At 47.5% G+C, this 21520-nt stretch overlaps 1 protein-coding gene across 6 annotated transcripts in view; it reads left to right on the plus strand.

Moving 5' to 3' along the window:
• Nucleotides 1–21520, plus strand: part of LOC132208039 (utrophin-like) — a 233824-nt gene that overhangs the window by 197059 nt on the left and 15245 nt on the right. For 4 of the 6 annotated variants that reach the window (XM_059643780.1, XM_059643783.1, XM_059643782.1 and 1 more), the window contains exons 3-4: nt 8–168; nt 19879–20015. In XM_059643780.1, coding sequence (XP_059499763.1) covers nt 8–168; nt 19879–20015 — 298 coding nt within the window. Of the gene's footprint in view, nt 1–7; nt 169–6759; nt 6889–19878; nt 20016–21520 lie in introns of those variants that run through there. The other 2 variants (XR_009444154.1, XM_059643779.1) reach the window with 2 other exon arrangements.

Here is a 21520-nt window from a genome sequence, read left to right on the forward strand (position 1 = left end):
ATTGAAGGACACAATCATCGCCGTGGAAGCTTCATCACGATACTACTTTGCATTTCTGAAGAGGGAAGAAGAATCAACGTGCAAATGCAATTCCATGGTTTTGGAAGTCCCATTGAGAAAACGATTCATGTGTGCCGGCATAATGCTCTGACCGAGAAAGAATTGAAGGTGAGTTTGTAGTTTAGAAGATCGCAGCAATTTATGCATCAACTTCTTCATCGATAACGTTCCATTGCTTTCAAACTGCATTTTCCACTCTGCGAGATAATAACTGTTAGAACAAGCAACAGCATCGGCAGATGGCCTATGGGGAATGCAATGTTACAAAACCCGATCCATTCAACAACATATTTCAGATATGTCAACAAATTAAATATTCCAGCACAGGATAAAACAAGGAAGATGAGAGTGTGGAGGCAATAGTTCTGATGACAAAAGAACAGAAATTTACCTTTATCCATTCGAGCAAAAAAGCAGGCACACAAATAAATAATCATCTAACAATGCACGTGTGCAACGGAGGCTACAGGGGGACTAAAAATGCCGAATTGTTGTCATGCGTATTGCTGAAAGGGTGAGTGAAACAGATTCTGTGGTAAATTTGAAGAAATACGGATAATGCATCTCAGGATGTTGGAGAAAGAACATTTATGGACTGAGGCAAATCGTATTGCCCTTTTCAGGAGTTAATAGGTTCATAATGAATTGAAAGACTTCCTTCTGTGCTGAAAGCTTTAGTTTAGTTGCAGCTGGATCGCAATTTCTGTTCCTGGTAGTATTTAGCAAACTGTTAAAAGTGAATGTCACTGCACAGAATTCCAAACTTAACTCCAATCAGTACAGAAAATATCCAAGGGGTGTGATGAGTTGTATCCTCTCATGTTGAAGAACGCAGCTGCAGATACAATGGAGGCACTGATGATAATCTTCCAAGAATCCTTAGATTGTGGAAAATTCTCAGAGGATTGAAAGATTGTGAACATAACACCATTATTCCAAAGATACTTGGACAAAATAGTGAGCAAGTATTGCCAATTTAGGTCAACCTGGGTAGATGTTCATGCCGGCAATGAAAGATGAAATAACAGGGTACTGAGTGTGCTTTCACATCCTACAGAGTTAACATCCTTTCATAAAGGGGAAATAATACTTGACAAACTTGCTACAGTGCTTTGAGAAGGTTACAAACATTACTGACGAAGGACCACCAGTTGATGTAGTACATTGAGATTTCAACAAAGCATTTGATAAGGTACAGCTCATAAGGTGTCTCAAATGAAAAGAGCCCATGTGTTCAAGGGTAGTTTGTTCGGATGGACAGAGGACTGCATCGTAAATAGAAGTAGAGTCGTAGCAGCAGGATGGTAACTTACAAGTCACGTACAGCCACAGAGCGAGTGCTGCGGAGGCCGGACACCTCATGTTGACTGGGTTGATTTCGGAAATGGCGGAGGGGATTGCTATGCTTAGGAAAGTTGGGCTACATTCATTGGAGTTTATAAGATTGAAAAAAATCTTATGTTTTCGCCATTTAAGATTCTTAAGAGGCTTGATAGTGTATATCCGTAGAGATTACTCCCATTTGTGAAAGATTTTACGACCAGAGGCCACATTTTCAAATTGGTTGCCTATTAATTCAGGGAAGAATTACTTCTTTCAGGTTGTAGCAATTTATTGAACACTTCAACCAAGAGTTCAGGCAGACCCTCTAATAAGAGACTCCTCCTCTGTATTAATTCTCTAGATTTGACAGAAGATCGGCCCTGTGAGAGGGTCAGTACTGAGGTATTGAAGCTTTGTCAGAAGGCGAATAATGAGTGCGGGCACTGAAGAAGTGCCTCATTGACAGGGGTTCAGTCCTGACCCCTGTGAGAGTTCATCATTGTCAGATGGTCAATACTGAGACAATGCTTCCTTGTAAAAGGATCAGCACTAAAGATCTGCCACACATTTTTAGTGTCAGTATTGAGGAAATGCAGCAATATGAGAGGGTCCGAACTGTGGGAGTGCATTATTGTCAGAAGGTCAAGACTGAGGCAACACCTCATTCTAAGGTGAGGCAATGCCATACAAATAGAAGGTCAGTCCTGAGATATTGCTACTGTGAGAGGGTCAGAAATAAAGGTGCCTCCTTGTCAGATGGTCAGAACTGAGGGATTGAAGCATTGTCAGAGCTTCAATACCGAGGCCTTGCTTCGTTGTCAAAGGGTCAAATCTGTGGGAGTGCGATATTGTCAGAGCATCAATGCTGAGGCAGTGCCTCAGAATAATGGTGTGTTTTTGATGACAGCGTGCATCGAGGTGGTTCTTTAGTGATTCTATCAAGTGCAGTTAAAGGAATGCTTGCCAATTTTCTGAAAGATGAACATTTATTGAGGAAATAAAAGATGGAGAAAGAGTAATTAAAAAGAATAACAAGTAGAGAGTAAAAAAGAATAAGCCTCATGTTCTTGTGGCCGTGAGGGACCCCTCGATCAACGGCTGGCCTGGAGGCTGAGGTTGTTCCTGGCACCGTTCGCGGTCTCGTTCCGAGATGACGTCCAGTGCCGAGGAACAAAATGCTCCCTCTGCTCCGGTGTAACAAACGACTTGGCAAAGAAAAAAACCAGTTACAGAAATAAAACTAACTGTAAAACAGGAATGCTGACAGGACTCATTCAAACTCAACCATTTCTCAAATATCAAGAAATGTTACCCTTCAGCCCATCCTATTCATGGGGTTGGAACTGCTAGTACCACACGAATGCAGCATCACGACTGAGGCAATGCAGCGCTGTGCACGGGTCAGGATTAAGGGTCAGTTTTGAGGGAGTGCCTTGATGTTATGGAGTCAGAACATTATTGCCACATGTTCAATACAGACAGTGTGCTGACCCTCTGTCAATGCTTCAATGCCTCAGTGCCTACCCTCTGATAATGAATCACTCCAACAGTTCTGACCCTATCTTGCAAGACCTCAGTATGACCTTTCTGACCCTATTACAGTGGGCCACTGCTGCAGTATTGACCATCTGATAATGATGCAATACCTCAGTTCTGACCCTCTGGCAGTTGTGCAACACCTCAGTCCGCACCCTTTCATCATTCGGCACTTGCTCAATTATGAGCCCTTTGTGAGTTAGTTGTGAGGCAAGACTTCATTGCTGCAGTGTCAGTGCTGAGAGCGGGCCTTTTTATTAGCTCATCAGTACCTAAGGTACTGGATAATTGTCAGCAGGTCAGTTCTGAGGCAGCGTCTCTTTGCCCGAACCCTGACTCTAAACCCAGCCTCAGCCCTAAACCCATACAAACGCTCGCCTCAGGCTAACCCTCACCTCAGCATTAACCCTAACCCTAACCCTATCCTCAGCGTAAACCCTCCCTACCCTCAGCCCTAATGCTGATCCTCAGACCAAACATCTAGTCTCAGCCCTACCACTAGCTATGGCCTCAGCCCTAAAATGAACCGTAACACACAGCCCCAATTAACGCTTAGCCTCAACCCCAACCCTCGCCTAAGCTCCAAGTCTAACCTCAGCCCTAACCTAACCCCCAATACTTGCCTGCCAGAGAGTTAGTACTGAGGAAGTGCTTTAGTTTCAGAGATTTAGTCCTGAGAATGCGCTTCGTTTTCAGAGTGACCATCTGAAACAGCGTCTCATTGAAATGGGGTCAGAATTGCTGGAATGCTACATGGAATGGTGACAGATTGTAGGACTGTCAGTGGGTCAGATCTGAGGTAGTGCATCAACGGTGGATGGTCAGTCTTGAGGGAGTTCAGAGGATCAACGAAGAGGGAATGTCTCAATGCAATGGCGACAGAACTGAGAGAGGGCCACAGGATTAGAGATATGCCACATGATTCGAGATGGTAGGAAGTACCTCATTGTCAGCAGGTCCGTTTTGTGGCCGGTCGCCATAGCTGGAGAGTCAGTTCTGAGGCAGTGCGTCTTTGTCAGAGGGTCTGTACTGAAGCAGTGCCTCATTATTCGAGAGGGTTTGGTGTGAGGCAGTATCTGATTGGTGCAAGGTCAGCCCTAAGGGAGTGCCTCTTTGTCAGAGGGTCAATACTGAGTTAGCGACTCATTGTGAGGAGTTCAGAATTGAGGGACTGCCACGTGATGAGAGGGTCAAAACAGAGGTAGTGTGGCTGTATCTGACCGTCCGAAGGGAGTGCCATTGTTCGAAGGTCAGTTCTGAGAAACTGCCTCTGTGTAATGGCATCAGCATTGAAGCTAACCACGTGACGAAGTTATTGCAGTAGCATCAGAGGGCCAGATCTGAAGGAGCGCATTATTTTCAGAGGTGAATACTGAGGCACAGCCTCAGTGTAAGGGGGTCAAAATTAAGTGAGTGCCACACAATTACAGGGCAGTACGGAAGTATTACAGCACTGTGTGCGGCGCAGAATCGATGGAGTGCATCATTGCTATACAGCCACAAGTGAGGCAGCGCCTCATTGTAATGGATCAGAATAGGGTCAGTACTGAGAGTCAGTACAGAGGTAGTGCAGAACTGTGGAGGTGTCAGAACTGAGGGAGAGCACCATTGTCTGCTGGTCAAAAGTGCCCCATTGTCGTAAGATCAGAACTGAGGGTGTGCCGCACGATGAGAGGGTCAATATAGAGGAAGTGACTCTCTGTCAGTGTTAATACTGAAGTATGACCTCATCTTGAGGGGATCAGGCTTCAGAGAATGCCTTGTTGTCAGAGGGTCGGCACTGCAGCAGGGCTATGTTGTAAGGGGGTCAGAATTGAAGGAGTGCCACCCATTTTAGAAGGTCAGTACAGAGGTAATCTAGCACTGTCAGAGGTAAGTCCTGATGGAGTGCCTCATTGTCATCGGATCAGTTTTCAGGCAGTACCTCTTTGGCAGAGCGTCAGTACTGACGCAGTGCCTGATTGTAATGGGATCAGAATTCAAGGAGTGCCACTGCCTCACTGAGGTACTGCAGCTCTATCAGAGGGTCAGTGGCCTATTGTCAGAGGGTCTGTTTGAGCCAGTGCCTACTTGGCAGAGTGTCAGCAATTAGGGAGTTTGCCTTTATCAGAGGGTCAGAACGAGAGAGTGCATTTGTAGCAGAGTGTCAATACTTAACCTTGTCCGCCCAAGTCCACCACCAGCACCTCCACATCATCCGCCCACCCTGAGGACTGACCCTCCACCAATGAGCTACTGCCTCACACTGGACTGACCAACAATGAGACACTGTCCCTCCAGACCCCCTGACAAAGAAGCAGTGCCTCAGTACTGACCGTCAGGCAAGGAAGGCTCTCTGTCAGTATTGACCCTCTCACAAGGAGACACTGCCTCAGATCATGACCCTCTGACAATAATGCACGCCCACAGTTCAGATTCTATGACTCTGTTGCAGTACCTCAGTACTGAGTTTCTGTTAGTGTGGCACTGCTTCAATTCTGACCCTTCTATAATGAGACACTACCTCAGTATCGACAGTCTGACAACAGTTCACTCCCACTATTCTGATGCTCTGACAGTGCTGCTATACCTCAGTACTCACTAATTCAATGAGGGTTAGCGTGAGAGGGTGGCGAGGGTTAGGGTTTGGGTTAGGACCAAGGCTAGGGGCTAGGTGTGAGGATTGGACTAGGTTTTCGATGAGGGTAGAGTTAGGGTGAGGGATGAGACTTGTGTTAGGGTTACTAATGAGGTTAAGTTTGGAGTTCGGGGTAGGGCTCGGGAGAGGTTTTGGGTTCAGACTGAGGTTAGGCTTAGGGCTGAGTCTATGGTTAGGGTTAGAGCTCAGACCACATTTAGGTTTGGGGCTGAGGCTTCTGCTTAGGTTGAGGGTGAGTGTTAGGCCTGAGGCTAGGCTTAGGCCTGAAGCCGCGGTTAGGTTTGGGGTTGGACTGATTCGACCCACTCTGACCCATTCCAATGAGGTACTACCACAGAACTGACTCTCTGTCGATAAAGAACATGAGATGCTGTCAGCTTGTCCAATCAGAGGTCCAATATTAAGGAAATAGTGCACTGTTGGAGAGTTGATAAATATAATATAATATAAAGGGAGTGCTGCACTGTCAGAGGGTTAATGACGTGGGAGTGCTGAAATAGCGCAGAATCAGACCTGAGAGAGTGCTGCACGTTCAGAGAGTTAGTACTGAGGGAGTGCTATAATGTCAGAGGTTTGATATCAAGAGGCACCGCCGAAGGATCAGTAGCGCAGTACTGTCCGAAGGCCAATATTGAGAGAGTTCTGCTGCGTCGGTGGGGGTCGATATTACAGAATTGCGACACTATCAGTGTCTGGATGTCAGACGGTCAGTTCTGAGGGAGGGCTACGCTGTTGGAGGGTCAATATTGAGTGTGTGCGCGACACTCAGATGATCACTTGGTTGGAGTTCTGCACTGTAACGGAGTACCACACTGGCAGCGGGTTAATATTAAGGGAGTGCTGCACTGTCAGAGGGTTAAAGATGAGGGAGGGCTTCTCTTTGTGGGGGTGGGTATGAAAGAGAACCTCCCGTTCGGGGATCAATATTAATGTTGTGGAGTCAGTAGAGAGGCAGTGCTGCACTGTGGAGGGTCAAAAAGAAGCATGTAGCTCCACTGGCAAAGTGCCAATGATGACAGAATGCTGCACTGCCAGAGGATCAGCAATGAGGGAAAACTGTATTGTCAGAGTGTCTTCGTCAAGAAAGTGCCACTCTGTCGGAAGGCCAATATTAAGGGAGTGCTGCACTGTCACAGGATCAATATTAGGGGTGTGCTGCACTAACAGAGGGTCAGTGTTGATTGAATGCTTGACTGTTGCAGAGCCAGGACTGAGGGAATCCTGCATCGTTACGGTGTCATCGTTGAGGGAGTGCTGCACTGCTCAAGGGCCGATAGTAAGGGAGTGTGACACTGAGTGTCATTACCAAAGGTGGGCTACAGTATCAAAGGGTGAGTAATGAGGGAATGCTGCGCTGTCGGAGGGTCAGCACTGGGGTGGGCTGTACTGTCAGATCGTCAATATAAATAATAATGTTAGGGGAGTGCTGCATTGTGAGTTGGTCCATATTAAGGGAACGCTGAAACTGTCAGTGATGCACAGGGTGTGCAACACTGTCAGAGGGAGTGATGTACTCCGAGTGTCAGCACGGAGGCTGACCTTCACTGTAATTGTGTCAGAATTAAAAGACCGGTCAGAGGATATAAAGTGAGGCATTTCAGAGCCATCAGAAGGTCGAAACTGAGGTGTTTCAGATCAGTTTGAGGGTGCCTCATTTTAATGTGGTCAGACTTGAGCAAGTGCTTCATTGTCAGAGGCTCAGAACCAAGTGAGTGCCTCGTTATCAGACACTGTCCTAAAGAGGGCCTTGTTGTTCGTGGCTGTGTTGAAAGGCAATTCCTCATTGCTGCAGGATCAGCCTTGAGAGTGTGCCAGTCTGGAAGGAGTGCCTAAAAACTGAGGGAGTGCTACACAATTAGAGATTCAGCGCTGAGTAAGTGCCTCATTGTCACAGAGTTAGTTCTGAGGCAGGGTCACATTGCCTTAGGGTCAATTCTGAGGGTGTATGAGGAGCAGACTGTAAATACTGAATCAGTACCTCAGTGCATTGGATTCAGAGTTGATGGAGTACAAGATGATTAGAAGTTCAGTCCTGAAGTATTGCAGCTCTGTCAGAGGGTCAGAACTGAGGGGGCAGTGCTTTACTGTCAGCGGATCAGTTCTGCGGCAGTACCTCATTGCTGGAGGGTCAGATGTGGACGAGTGTCACATTGTCAGAAGGCCAGTTCTGAATAAGTGACTTTTTGTCAGAAGGCCAATACTCAGTCAGTGGCTCATTTTGAGCAGATCAGAATTGAGGGTTTGCAACACTTTTCAAGATTCAGTCTGGAGACATTACTGCTACACGCCTGAATTGAGGGAGTGCTGCAAGATTGGAGGGTGAAAATAAACCTGAAAACAGTGACCCCTTTCAATAACCTGTAAAACACAGGGATGACTGTAAATAATCCCTAAAACGCAGAGGCCTTTGTAGGAGTGCCTCAGTGTAATGTTTTCAGAATTGAGGGAGTGCCACGTGATTACAGATTCACTGCTGATGGAGTAGCTCATTGTCACAGGGTCAGTTCTGAGGCAGGGCTGCTTTGCTGGAGGGTCACTTCTGAGTGAGTGTATTAGTATCAGCCCCATGTTGTAGGGACTGTACTTTTCCAGGAAGACAGTTGGAATAATCTTTAATTATAAACTAATCTGAAATACTGTTTGACTTGTTAAGGTTACAATGCATCCTGAGTCACCTACAGAATACACACTTGCTTTCCCTGTGTCTCTCGGCAAGCAAAGGTAGTTTCTTTCAGACTACTCTCAGAAATAAAGTGCTGCGCTGGTGGTCAGTATTGAAGGAATGCTCCATTGTTGGAGGATCAGTACTGAGGGAGTGCTGGCCTGTCACAGGGCCAAGATTATGGGTGTGCTGTGCTTTCAGAAGGTCACAAGCAAACAAGCACTGCCAGACATAAAAAACAAAAGAACTGCGGATATGCTGTAAGTCGGGAACAAAAAGAAAGTTGCCGGAAAATCTCAGCAGGCCTGGCAGCATCTGTGCAGGAGAAAACAGATTCAACGTTTCGATTCCATTGACCCTTCCTCAGAACTGGGGATCTTCCTCAGAACAGTTCTGAGGAAGGGTCACTGGACCCGAAATGTTAGCTCTGTTTTTGCCTCCACAGATGCTGCCAGACCTGCTGAGCTTTTCCAGCACTGCCAGACAACTGACGCTCAGATTGTGAAACACTCCCTCAGTACTGACCCTCCAACACTGCGTACTCTCTGATGACTGATTCTCTGACGGTGCATCTCTGCCACAGAATTAACCCTCCGTCATACTGGTGTTCTCTCAGCAATAACACTGTGAGAATGCCATGCTCCCTTACCATTGACACTCTGGCCGTGGGACACCACTTCAAATTTAACCCTTCAGCAGTGCAGCACACACTCATCATTGCCTCTCTGATATTGCAGTGCTGCCTTCATACTGACCCTTTCACAGTGCAGGACACAGTAATATTGATCATCTTCAAGTGCCGCTCTCCCTCAGTGCTGACCCCCCCTCTCATTTCTGACCCATTCAGTGTAGCATACCCTTTATTCTGAACCCCTCAGTGCAGCACTCCCTCAACGCTGACCTGCTTCAGTGCTGACCCCCTTCAGTCCTGATCCCCCTCAGAACAGCACTCCCGCAGTGCTGACCCGACACTGTGCTGCACTCCCTCAGAACTCACCCACTTATCGCTGACGACCCCCTCACTTCAGCACTCCCTGATGACCTGGTCGTGCATCACTCCCTTTCTCCGACCCCTCGGACGGTGCAGCACTACGTCAGCGCTGACCCGCCAACAAGATAATGTCAGAGAGATGTTCTCCCATCACATTGACCCTCTGAGACTGGAACATTTACTAATGTTGGCCCTCTCACAGTGAAGCTCTCCGTTTAGTCCCTCTGACAGGCCGCATGCCTTTTATTACAGGTCTTTTCACAACGCACTGCCCCGTCATCATTGATTCTCTGACAGTGCAGCCCTCTGTGAATATTGAATTTGTGACAGTGCACAACTCCATTAATATTTGCCCTCTGATAGTGCAGCCCTTCCTCAGTCCTGACTCTCTGACAATGCAGCAGTCCCCTAATTACTGTCAGAGGGTCGATACTGAGAGAATGCTGCACTGTCAGAGTCAGCTGCCCGCAGTCCTATCAGACATTCAGTATTGAAGGTATGGGAGAGGGTGAGTGTCAGTGAATTCTGCACTGCAACAGGGCCAACAGTGGTGTCCCATGGCCAGAGTGTCCATGGTAAGGAAGAACTGCAATGTCAATGTAACAGGGTCAGGACTGAGGTCAGAATTGAGACAGTACTGCAGGATTAGAGAGTCAGTGTTGTGGCTGAGGAGCACTCTGAGGTCCAGTACTGAGGGAAAGCTTCATGATCAATGGGTCAGTTCTAAAGCTGTGCTACTTTGTCAGAGGGCCATACTAATGCAGTGCCTCATTGTAATGGGATAAGAGTTGAGGGAATGTCGCACATGCATCACTAGCTCATCATTGACTGTCTAACAGTGCAGCACACTCTTAGTATTGACCTTCCAACAGTGTAGAGCTCCCGCAGTGATGACACTGACCATGCAACACTCCCTCAGTACGGACTGTCCAACAACGCGGTGCTTCCTCAAGAATGACCCTCCGAGAGTGGCGCACACCCTTATTATTGATGGTCAGATAGTGCAGTACTTCCTTCATATTGGATCCCCCTCGGTGCAAACTCGCCCCTCATGGCTGAAACCCCCTTCATGGAGCACTTCCCCAGTGCTGACACCATCCCAGTGCTGAGTACCCCTCAGTGCAGCACTCCCTCAGTGCTAACACCCCATCACTGCCTCAGTGCTGACCACCTCTCGATGCTAACCCGACCTCAGTGCAGCACTCCCTCGGTGCTAACACCCCATCACTGCCTCAGTGCTGACCACCTCTCAATACTAACCCGACCTCAGTGCAGCACTCCCTCAGTGCGAACACCCCATCACTGCCTCAGTGCTGACCGCCTCTCAATGCTAACCCGACCTCAGTGCAGCACTCCCTCAGTGCGAACACCCCATCACTGCCTCAGTGCTGACCACCTCTCAATGCTAACCCGACCTCAGTGCAGCACTCCCTCAGTGTTGACCCTGCTCAGTGCAGCACTCTTTCGATGCTGTCCCTGCTCAGTGCAACACTCTCATTCTTTTCACCCACACCGCCCTCAGTGTCAACCCCACAATGAGGCACCGCATTAGTATGGCCCTCTGACAAAGTAGCACAGCCTCAGAACTGACCCATTGACAATGAATCTTTCCCTGTGTACTGACCCTCAGAGTACTACTGTACCACAGCACTGACACTCTAATCCTGTCGCACTGCCTTGATTCTGTCTCCTTGACAAGGAGTGCGGTGTCAGAATTGCAAGTGGTCAGCACTGAGGGGGTACTGCACTGTGGGTTGTTAGCACTGAGGGGGAGTCAGCACAGTGGGAGAGCTGCACTAAGCGGGGATGTGCACTCAGTGGCCGGTCAACAATGAGGGAGTGCAGCACTGTAGTGGTTCAGCTTACGGGAGGTCAGCACTCGGGGTCGGGGGGTTCAGCACTGAGTGCAGCTCAGCACTGAATAGGGGTCGGGCCGGGGGGGAGCTCTTTACTACGGGAGTGCTGCACTGAGGGAGGGCCACTTTTCAGGGAGCACTGCACTGTCAGAGCGTCAAGAAGAAGGGTCTGCTATGTTCTCATTGGGTCAATAATGAAGGAATTCTGCATTATCAGTGTGTTAAAATTCAGGGAATGCAACAATTTCAGAAAGATGATGTTGATGCGGTGGGCTGGTGGGGGGAGCGGTAGCATAAGGTGGTGATGGGAAAGTGGTAAGTCATGCGACACCACTGAAGGGTCAGCACTGAGAGCAAGTCACCCTCTCAGAGGGTCAATATTAAGGGAGAGCTTCACTGTCAGGAGGTCAATCTTCAGACAGTGCTCCAGGACTGAGGCTCAATATTAAGTGACTGCAATACTGTCAGAGGGTCAATGATGAGCACGTGCTGAAGTGTTGCAGAGTAAGTACTGAGGGAGTGCTGCATTGTCAGTGTCATCAATGAGTGAGCTCAACACTGTCGGAAGGCCAATTTTTAGCAAGTGCTGCACTGTCAGAGTGTCACTACTGAGGGAGAACTGCACTGTCAGAACAGTGAGTCATCACAGAGCACTGCACTGTCAGAGGGTCAATGTTAATGGTATGCTACACAGAGTTGGGTTAGCAATGAGGGAGTGCTACACTGAGGGGAGTCAGTACGAAGGGAAACTGCCCTCTGAGAGGGTCAACAGTAAGAGTGTGCCAGCGGGTCAGTGCTGGGGAATTACAGCACTGAGAGACGGTCAGCAGTCCCTCAAGTCCTGACTCTCTGACAGATTAGTCACTCCCAGAGATTCGGTACTCCCTCATAACTAGCCGCCTGGCAACAAGGTACAAACTCAGAACTGACCCTCTGGCCATTATGCCCTCTCTCTGTTTTGACATTTTAAACATGAGGGTCTTCCCTTAATCATGGGGATTTTCAGCACTTCCTCAGTACTCCTGGCCCCCTGACAGTGTTGCACTACCTCAAACTGACCATATTAAAATGAGGCATCATCTCAATTTGATCCTTTGACAACGATGCACTCCCTCAGCACTGACCCTCTAACAATAAGGCACTCCATCAGTAGTGACCCTCTGCTGATAGTGCTGCAGGACCTCAGTCCTGATCCTCCGATTGTGCGATTCCCTCAATTCTTATCCCATTACAATGAGGCACCGCATTCATACGGCCCTCTGACGAAGTAGCACAGCCTCAGAAGTGATCCATTGACAATGAAGCTTTCCCTCGGTACTGACCCTCTGAGTGCTACTCGACCACAGCACTGACACTCTAATCCTGCATAACTGTCTCAATTCTGACCTCAATCCTGACCCTCTGATTGTGAGGCACTCGGTTCTGACCCTGTTACATTGACATTGCAGTTCTTCCTCATTGTTGACCCTCTTGCAGTGCAGAATTCACTGACGCTCACGCACTCCCAATGCGGCATACCTTTAATACTGAACATCTGATAGGACTGCAGGGAGCTGACTCTGACAGTGCAGCATTCTCTCAGTATTGACCCTCTGACAGTATTTCGGGGAGTACTGCACTGTCAGAGAGTCAGAACTGAGGAAGAGGTGCACTGTCAGTGGGCAAATATTCATGGATTGCTTGGGTCAATTTTAATGGAGTTGTGCAGTGTGACACATTCAGTATTAAGAGAGTACTGCACTGTCAGAGGGTCAATGATGGGAGAGTGCTGTGCTGTCGGAAGGTGTGTACTGAAAGGGAGCCGCCCTGCCAGAGGGCCTATATTAAGGCAGTGCAGCATTGTGAGAGGGTCGATATTTAGTGCATGCTCCTGTCTCAGAGGGTCAATTTGATGGGACAACATGCCTCTGAAACTAACTTGTTGGAGTGCTGCACTGCCTGAGGGTTCGTCTGAAGGGAGTGATGCCCTGTCAGATGATGAGCTTTCCCTCATCTTTAGCCGTCTGACAGTGCAGCACTCCCATAATATTAACCCGCTACCAGTGTGGCACTTGCTTACAATTGAACTTCTGACAGTGCACAAGTCCAACAAAATGATCCTCTTGAGTGTCGCACACACTCAATATTGGCCCTCCAACAGTGCAGCACTCCCTCAGGACTGACCGTCTGACATTGATACGTGGATCGTGCAGCAATCCTGTAATATTGATCCACTGACACAGCCGAACTCACTCAATATTGTTTTTCTGACAGTATTGCACTACTGATCCTTCGGCAGTGCCCCTTGATATCAATCTTTTCACATTAGACCACTCCCTCAGCACTAACTCTCTGAATGTGCAGCACTTCTCAGGACTGATTCTGTGATATTTCAGCACTCCCACATCATTAACCCTCTGACAGTGCAGCCCTCCCTTTATATCAACCCTCCAACAGTGCAGTGTTTCCTTAATATTGGACCTCTGATTGTGTGATACTCCCTCAGTGCAAAACTCTGACAATACAGCACTCTCTCTGAAATAACTGCTGCACTGCCTCAGTACTCACTCACCACAAGTGCAGCACTCCATTCAGAGTGATCCTCTGACAGTGTGGCACTCCCCTAATATTGGTCCACTGACTGTGTGGCACTCCCTTAATACTGACCTGCTCGCGGTGCATCACTGCTCTAATATCAAATCTGCAGCTCTATCAGAGGGTCTGTCCTGAGCAAGTGCCCCATCGTCAGCATGTCAACTCTGAGGCAGTGCCTCTATATCAGTGAGTCAACATTGAGGTAGCTCCTGACGGTCAGAATTACGGGAGTGCCTCATATTTAGAGGGTCATTAACTGAGGGACAGCCTCATGATCAGCGGGTCAGTCTTTACGGACTGCCTTATAGCCAGTGTGCCAGTTCTGAGGCAGTGCCCTCAATGTAACAGATTTAGAAATGGGGTAGGGGGCACATGATTAGAAGGTCAGTAGTAAGCTATTGGAACTTTGTCAGAGGGTCAGTACTCAGCGAGTGCCTCATTGACATCGGGTCAATACAGAGGGTTTGCACTGAGGGAATGCTTCCTTGTCAGAGATTCAGAACTGAGAAAGTGCCTCATTGTCAGAGGCTCATTCCTGAGGCAGTGCCTCGTTGTCAGAGTGACATAATCAGATAGCACTCCCTCAATTCTAAACCTTAATACTGACCCTCTGACAATGAAGCACTGCCTCAGGACTGACCCTATGATAATGAAGTGTTCCTCAGGACTGAACCATTGACGATGTGACTCTCCATTCGTGTTGACCTTCTGATAATGGGGTTCTCCTTAAGCACTGACCCTCTGACGGTTGTGCACTGCCTCAGTACTGACCCTCTAAATATTTGCCACTCCGTCAATTCTGACCTCCTTACGATGAGGCATTACCTCAATACTGACTGGGGTGCAGGTCTCTGGCACAGAGTCTGTCGCTCTTGCAACGAAGGGAAGTGGGTATAGGAGGAGAGTGTTAGTCATTGGGGACTGAATAGTTAGAGGGACAGATAGAAGGCTTGTTTGGAACCGAAGATACTCATGATTGGTGCGTTGCCTCCAGGTGCTAGGGTCCGTGTTGTCTCGGATAGTGTCTTTAGGGTCCTGAAGGGAGAGGGTGACCAGCCCCAAGCCATGGTCCACACAGGTACCAAGGACATAGGTAGAAAGAGGGATAGGGACGTCAGGCAGGATTTCAGGGAGCTCCGCTGGAAGCTGAGAGCTCAAACAAACGGAGTGGTTATCTCTGGTTTGTTACCCGTGCCAAGTGATAGCGAGGCAAAGAACAGGGAGAGATTTCAGCTGAACACGTGGCTGCAGGGATGCTGCAGGTGGGAGGGCTTCAGGTACATGGACAATTGGGGCTCATTCTGGGGAAGGTGGGACCTGTACAAACAGGACGGTCTCCACTTGAACCAGAGGGGCACTAATATCCTGGGCGGGAAATTTGCTAGTGCTGTTCGGGTGGGTTTAAACTAGCTTAGCAAGGGGGTGGGAAACTGTGGTGTAGTTTCAGTACACAGGAGAAAGAGAATAGAGAGGACATGGACAGGATCTCAGTGTCACAGGAGTGTGCTGGCAAACAGCAAGCTGAATTGAAGTGTGTCTACTTGACTGCCAGGAGTATCCGGAATAAGCGAGGTGAGGTTGCAGCATGGATAGGTACCTGGGGCTTCGATGTTGTGGCCATTACGGAGACATGGATAGAGCAGGGTCAGGAATGGATGTTGCAGGTTCCAGGGTTCAGATCTTTGAGTAAGATCAGGTAAGGTGGGAAAAGAGGGGGAGGTGTGGCTTTTTGTCGAGGACAGTATAACGGAGGCTGAAAAATCTTTTGAGGAGGACTGGTCTACTGAGGTGGGATGGGCTGATGTCAGAAACAGGAGAGGAGAGGCCACACTGCTGGGAGTTTTTTAATAGGCCTCTGCAAAGTTCCAGGGATCTGAAGGAGAGGAGTGGCAAAACGATTCTGGGCAGGAGTGAAAGGAACAGGGTGGTCATTATGGGAGACTTTAACTTCCTAAGCATTGACTGGAAATGCTGTAACTCTCGTACGTCGGATGGATGAGTTTTCGTCCAATGCACGCAGGAGCGTTTCCCGACACGGTACTTCGAAGGGCCGACAAGAGGGGAGGCCACACTGGATCTGGCCCTTGACAGTGAACTAGGCCAGGTGTTTGATTTAGTGGCAGATGAGCACTTTGGAGAGAGTGACCATAATTCGGTTACGTTTAGTTTAGCGATGGAGTGGGAGAGGAACATGCCACAGGGCAAGACTTAGAGATGGGGGAAGGCAATTATAATTGGGCAAGACTTAGGAGGCAAAGAATGGGGTCGCAAAATGCAGGGGATGGGGACAATCGAAATGGGGAGCTGGTTTAAGTAACAGATATGGCGTGTCCTTGATAGGTACATCCCTGTCAGGCAGGGGTCAGTGATAAGGTAGGGGAACCGTGGTTTACTAAAGAAATTGTATCTCGAGTTAAGCAGAAGAGCGAGGCTTATGTGATGTTGAGATGAGATGGATCAGTTGATGCGATGGAGAGTTACAGATGAGCAAGGAAGGATTTAAAGAGAGAGTTAAGAAGCGCAAGGAGGGGTCCTGAGCAGTCATTCGCAGGTAGAATAAAGGAGATCTGTAAAGTTTTCTCAAGGTATGTGAGGAATATAAGGATGACTGGGGTAGGAATAGGGCCAATCAAAGACAGAAGTGGCAAGTTGTGTGTGGACCGGGTAGAGATCGGAGAGGTGCTAAATGAATATTTCTCATCTGTTTTCACTGAGGAAGAGGAGAATATCGTCGAGGAGACGACTGAGATACGTGCTATTAGACTTGAAAGGATTCAGGTTAGTAAGGAGGAGATGTTATCAATTCTAGAAGGTGTGAAGCTAGATAAATCCCCTGGGCCTGAGAGGATTTTTCCGAGAATTCTCTGGAAAGCTCGGGAGGAGGTGGCGGAGCCCTTGGCTTTGATCTTTGAGTCCTCATTGTCTGCAGGTTTAACACCAGAGAACTGGAGGATTGCAAATGTTGTGCCCTTGTTCAAGAAGGGCAGTAGAGATGAGCCAGGCAATTACAGCCAGTGAGCCTTACGTCTGTTGCAGGAAAAGTTTTGGAAAGGGTTATAAGAGATAGGGTTTATAATCATCTCGGAAGCAACAATTTGATTGGAGATAGTCAACATGGATTTGTCAAGGGCAGGTTGTGTCTCACAAACGTCATGGAGATTTTGAGGAGGTGACCAAGCATGTGGACAAGGGAAGGGCCGTTGACGTGGTGTACACGGTCTTCAGGAAAGCCTTTGATAAGGTTCCACATGGTAGGCTATTGGAGAAAATATGGAGCCATGTGATTGAGGGAGATTTCGTAGTTTGGATTAGAAACTGGCTTTCGGTAAAAAGGCAACCAGTGGTGTTTGATGGAAAATATTCAGCCTGGAGTCCGGTGACTAGTGGTGTGCCTCAAGGATCTGTTTTTGGCCCACTGCTGTTTGTCATTTTTATAAATGACTTGGATGCAGGCATAGGTGGATGGGTCAGTAAGTTTGCAAATGACACTAAAGTCAGTGGAGTGGTGGACAATGTGGAAGAATGTCGCATGTTGCAGGGAGACTTGGATAAAGTGCAAAATTGGGCGGTAAGGTGGCAAATGGAGTTCAATGTGAGGTGATTCGCTTTGGGAGGAATAATAGGAAGGTACAATACTGGGCCAATGGAAAGATTCTTGGTAGTGCGGATGTGCAGAGGGTCCTTGGCGTCCATGTACACAGATCTCTGAAAGTTGCCACCCATGTTGATAGTGCTGTGAAGAAGGCATACGTGTGTTAGACTTTATTGGTAGAGGGATTGAGTTCCAGAGCCGTGATGTCATGCTGCAACTGCACAAAACGCTCGTGCGACCTGTTCTGGTCGCTCCATTGCGGGACGAATTTGGAAGCTTTGGAAAAGGAGCAGAGGAGATTTACCAGGATGTTGCCTGGTCTGGAGTGAAGGTCTTATGAGAGAAGGCTGAGCGACTCGAGTCTGTCCTCATTGGGGAGAAGAAGGCTAAGAGGGCCTTTAATAGAAACATACAAGACGATCAGAGAAAGATGAGTCAGGGTGGACGGTGAGAGTCTTTTTCCTAGGATGATGATGTTGGCTTGCACGAGGGGGCTCAGCTACAAATTGAGGGGTGATGGATTGAAGACAGCTGTCAGAGGCAGGTTCTTTACCCAGAGAGTGGTAAGGGCGTGGAATGCCCTGCCTGCCAATGCAGTTAACTCAGCCACATTCAGGGCATTTGAACAGTCCTTGGATAAGCATATAGATGATGATGGGATAGTGTGAGGGAATGGAATTGGATTCGTTCACAGGTTGGCGCAACATCGAGGGCCGAAGGACCTGTTCTGCACTGTATTTTTCTATGTTCACAGATGACACTAAAATGAGTGAGAGAGTAAAGTCTGAAGAGGACGATGAAAATCTGCGGAAGGATGCAGAAAGTTTAAGTGAATGGACAAGGGTCTAGCAGATGGAGTCCAATGATGGTAGATGTGAGGGTATCCATTTTGTTAGTAATTATGGAAAAATGGAGTCTTGCTAAAATGGTGAAAAATTGTAGCATGCTGCTCCTACAGGGAGCTGGGCAGCCTTGTGTCTGAATCAGGTAGTTTGCAGATGCGGCTGGTAATTGAGACAGCAAATGGAATAGTGTCCTTCATTGCGAGAGTGATGCAGTTGAAAAATCGGGAGGGTATGCTACAGTTGTTTTGGGTGCTGGTGAGGCTTGGTGTGGAGTAGTTTGTACAGTTTTAGTCTCCTCACTTGAGAAAGGATGTACTGGCACCGGAGGGGGTGCAAAGGAGGTTCACGAGGTTGATTCCAGAATTAAAAATGTTGCTGTATGGGGAGAGATTGAGGAGACTAGGATTGCAGTCACTGGAATTTAGAAGAATGAGGGGTGATCTGATAGAAACTTTTAAAATTATGAAACAAATGGATCGGAAATTGTTTCCACTGATGGGCGAAATTCCAACTCGGGGGCACAGCCTCAAAATAAGTGTGAACAGATTTAAAACTGAGTTGAGGATGAGCTTCTTCATCCAAAGGGTTGTGAATCTGTGGAATTCTCTGCCCACTGAAACAGTTGAGGTTCCCTTGTTGAATGTTTTGAAAGCCAAAACAGATAGATCTTTGAACAGGAAAGGAATTGAGGGTTATGGCGAATGGGAGGGTAAGTGGAGCTGAGTCCGCAAAAAAGATCAGCGGAACGAGCTGGAAGAGACAGATGGCCTACTCCTGTTTTATTTCTTATGTCCGTACGTCCTTAGATTGCCATCCTTGTCATTCCTCCTTCCCTGGAATAGGCCAGTTCTGAACTGAAGAGTAGGTCTTGAAATAACTCCCACGGATCAAATGTTGACTTGTTCAATAAAAGCTCCTCCCAATTAATACTGCTCAGCTCCTACCTAACACTGATGTAATTTTCCCTCCCCCAATTTCGTCCCTTCCCACAAGGTCCTGATTATCCATGGCTGTCTTAAAATGTAAGGAGATGCGATCGCCCATTTAAGAAGCTCCTGGTTCACTGTTTTTCCCAAGTGGGAGTCAGCTACAGGCTTTCTTGTTCCACAATGGGGGAGGAAATGGCCTAGTGGTATTATTGCTGGACTGTTAATTCAGAGACTGAGATAACATTCTGGGGACCTGTGTTCAAATTCCAGCACAGCAGATGGTGGAATTTGAATTCAATATAAAAGAAAATCATGAATTAAGAATATAATGATGACCATGAATTCATTGCCAAATTTCAGAAAAACTCACCTGGTTCACTGATGTGCTTTAGGGAAGGAAACTGCCACCCTTACATGATCTGGCCTACATGTGACTGCAGACCCACAGCAATATGATTGACTTTGAACTGTCCCCTGGGCAATTAGGGATGGACAATAAACACTGCGTAGCTAGGGATGTCCTCCTCCCATTAACAAATAAATAAAATTGGATTCTACATCTTCCGATCCAAGATCGTTTCTTGCTCTCATACTAATTTCTTTGCTTACAGTCACTTTCCCTCCTGCCTGTCTTTTTGGAATGTCGTCTAGCCCTGCGCACTTAGCTCCAGTGTTGATCTCCTTGTAACCATGTCTTTGTAATAGCTATAAAATCATGCCCGTCAACCTAGAAATGTGCTATTAATTTGTTGATTTTGTTCTGAATACAATGAGCACGCAAGCAAAGAGCCATGAATTTCGCTTTATCACTTGATTTCACCTCTTGACACTATTTACAGCTGTTTTCTGTTTGTACATGCTGTCTTTTCCAGTACCACGCTGAGTATTGTTATCCCGATAGTTCTTTCGTATCAGTCCGTGTGTATTCCTGGGCGAATGTGCTCGTGTGGTCTCAGGAGTTGCGGAGGTCACAGCTCTGGGACAGCCGTTTCATCGCCCTATGCTGCAGGTAAGAAGAAAAGAAAATCTCTTGCTCTGAGCTCTGCAAACCTGGGCAATGTCAAAAGGGAAACAAGGTCAAAAGAATTTCAACAAGAATCTCAAAATTAACTGCTGAATTCATATCAACATTACGGGGATCGCCCAACTTAGTGGCCACAACATCCCACTTTCTATTCTTCACAAACAATCCAAAGGCTGAAGTATCCGTATCCCTTTTAACTTTTATGGTTTTTGAGCTAATTTCTTGTTTCTAACTTGTGCATATTTGTGGTGCCTTATGACTTGTTGCATTTAGCAATTGATAAACTCACTCTCTCACGAGTTCAGGAGAAGCTAGTTTTATAGAATCCCCAGTGTGGAAACAGGCCACTCAGTTCAACAAGCCCACAGCAACCCTCCAAAGAGCATCCCACCGAGACCCATCCCCATTCCCCTACTCCATCCCTGTCAGCCTGCATTTCCCATGGCTAATGTACCTAACCTACACATCCGTGGGCACTGTGGGTAATTCAGCATTGCCAATCCACCTAACCTGCACATCTCTGGACTGTGGGAGGAAACCAGAGCACCCAGCAGAAACCCACACAGACAAGGGGAGAATGTGCAAACTCCACACAGACAGTCATCCGAGGCTGGAATGGAACTCGGGTCCCTGGTGCTGTGAGGTAGCATTACTAACTACTGAGTCACCGTGTCACCCTGTTATCTTGACTCCTTCTGAAACATAGGAAGGTATCCACAAGACAAAGATCCTTTTTAATCAGCTTAATTCGTACCAACTGAGGTGGATCTAGTTGGGTGTGTAAAGAAGGGGAGTCTTTCACGAGGGAACTTAACAATTTGGGAGACTCAGTCACCGAGGGAGCCTGACCCGAAGACTGGTCAAAACAATAATGATTCGATATGAATTAGTTAGAATGCAGCTGTTAACAGTAATCCTCCATCCCTATGTGGGAGCGAGATTTAACATTCAAAATCAAAACTGAAACTCTTGAACAAGGTAGTTCAAAACAGCCAGTTCTCTGATTGAGGTTGTGGACTTGCTCGCCGAGCTGGCTTCTTCTCATTCAGATGTTTCGTCACCATGATCGGTGACATCATCGGTACAGCCTCCAATGAAACGATGTTGTTCTACACTGTCTGGAATTGACACTGTCCAGTCTGTTACCATGAGTACTGTCATTTCCGGTTTTGATCTGTATGGGTTTGTGTGTGGGGGTCCAATTGTATCTGTTTGTTGGTTGCATTATGGGTGGAGAATCACGCCTCTACGCACAGGAATTCCGAGAGGCATGGTTCTGTACCCATTCTCCAGCCTCACATTCTTGGTCTCTTCACTCTGAATATGATCACTCAACCATATCCTTGATGACAAACAATAGAGTCTTACTTCCCAAAATCTACAAACAGGACTGTCCAGACAGATCCATTTGTTCTAATGATATCATCTTCTGCTGGAGGGATTCCGAAATGTCTGCATTCTTCCTCAACTGAGCATTCCTTGCATTCGTG

This window comes from Stegostoma tigrinum, unplaced genomic scaffold (genome assembly GCF_030684315.1).
Source record: "Stegostoma tigrinum isolate sSteTig4 unplaced genomic scaffold, sSteTig4.hap1 scaffold_257, whole genome shotgun sequence".
In the NCBI taxonomy this organism is placed as follows: domain Eukaryota; kingdom Metazoa; phylum Chordata; class Chondrichthyes; order Orectolobiformes; family Stegostomatidae; genus Stegostoma; species Stegostoma tigrinum.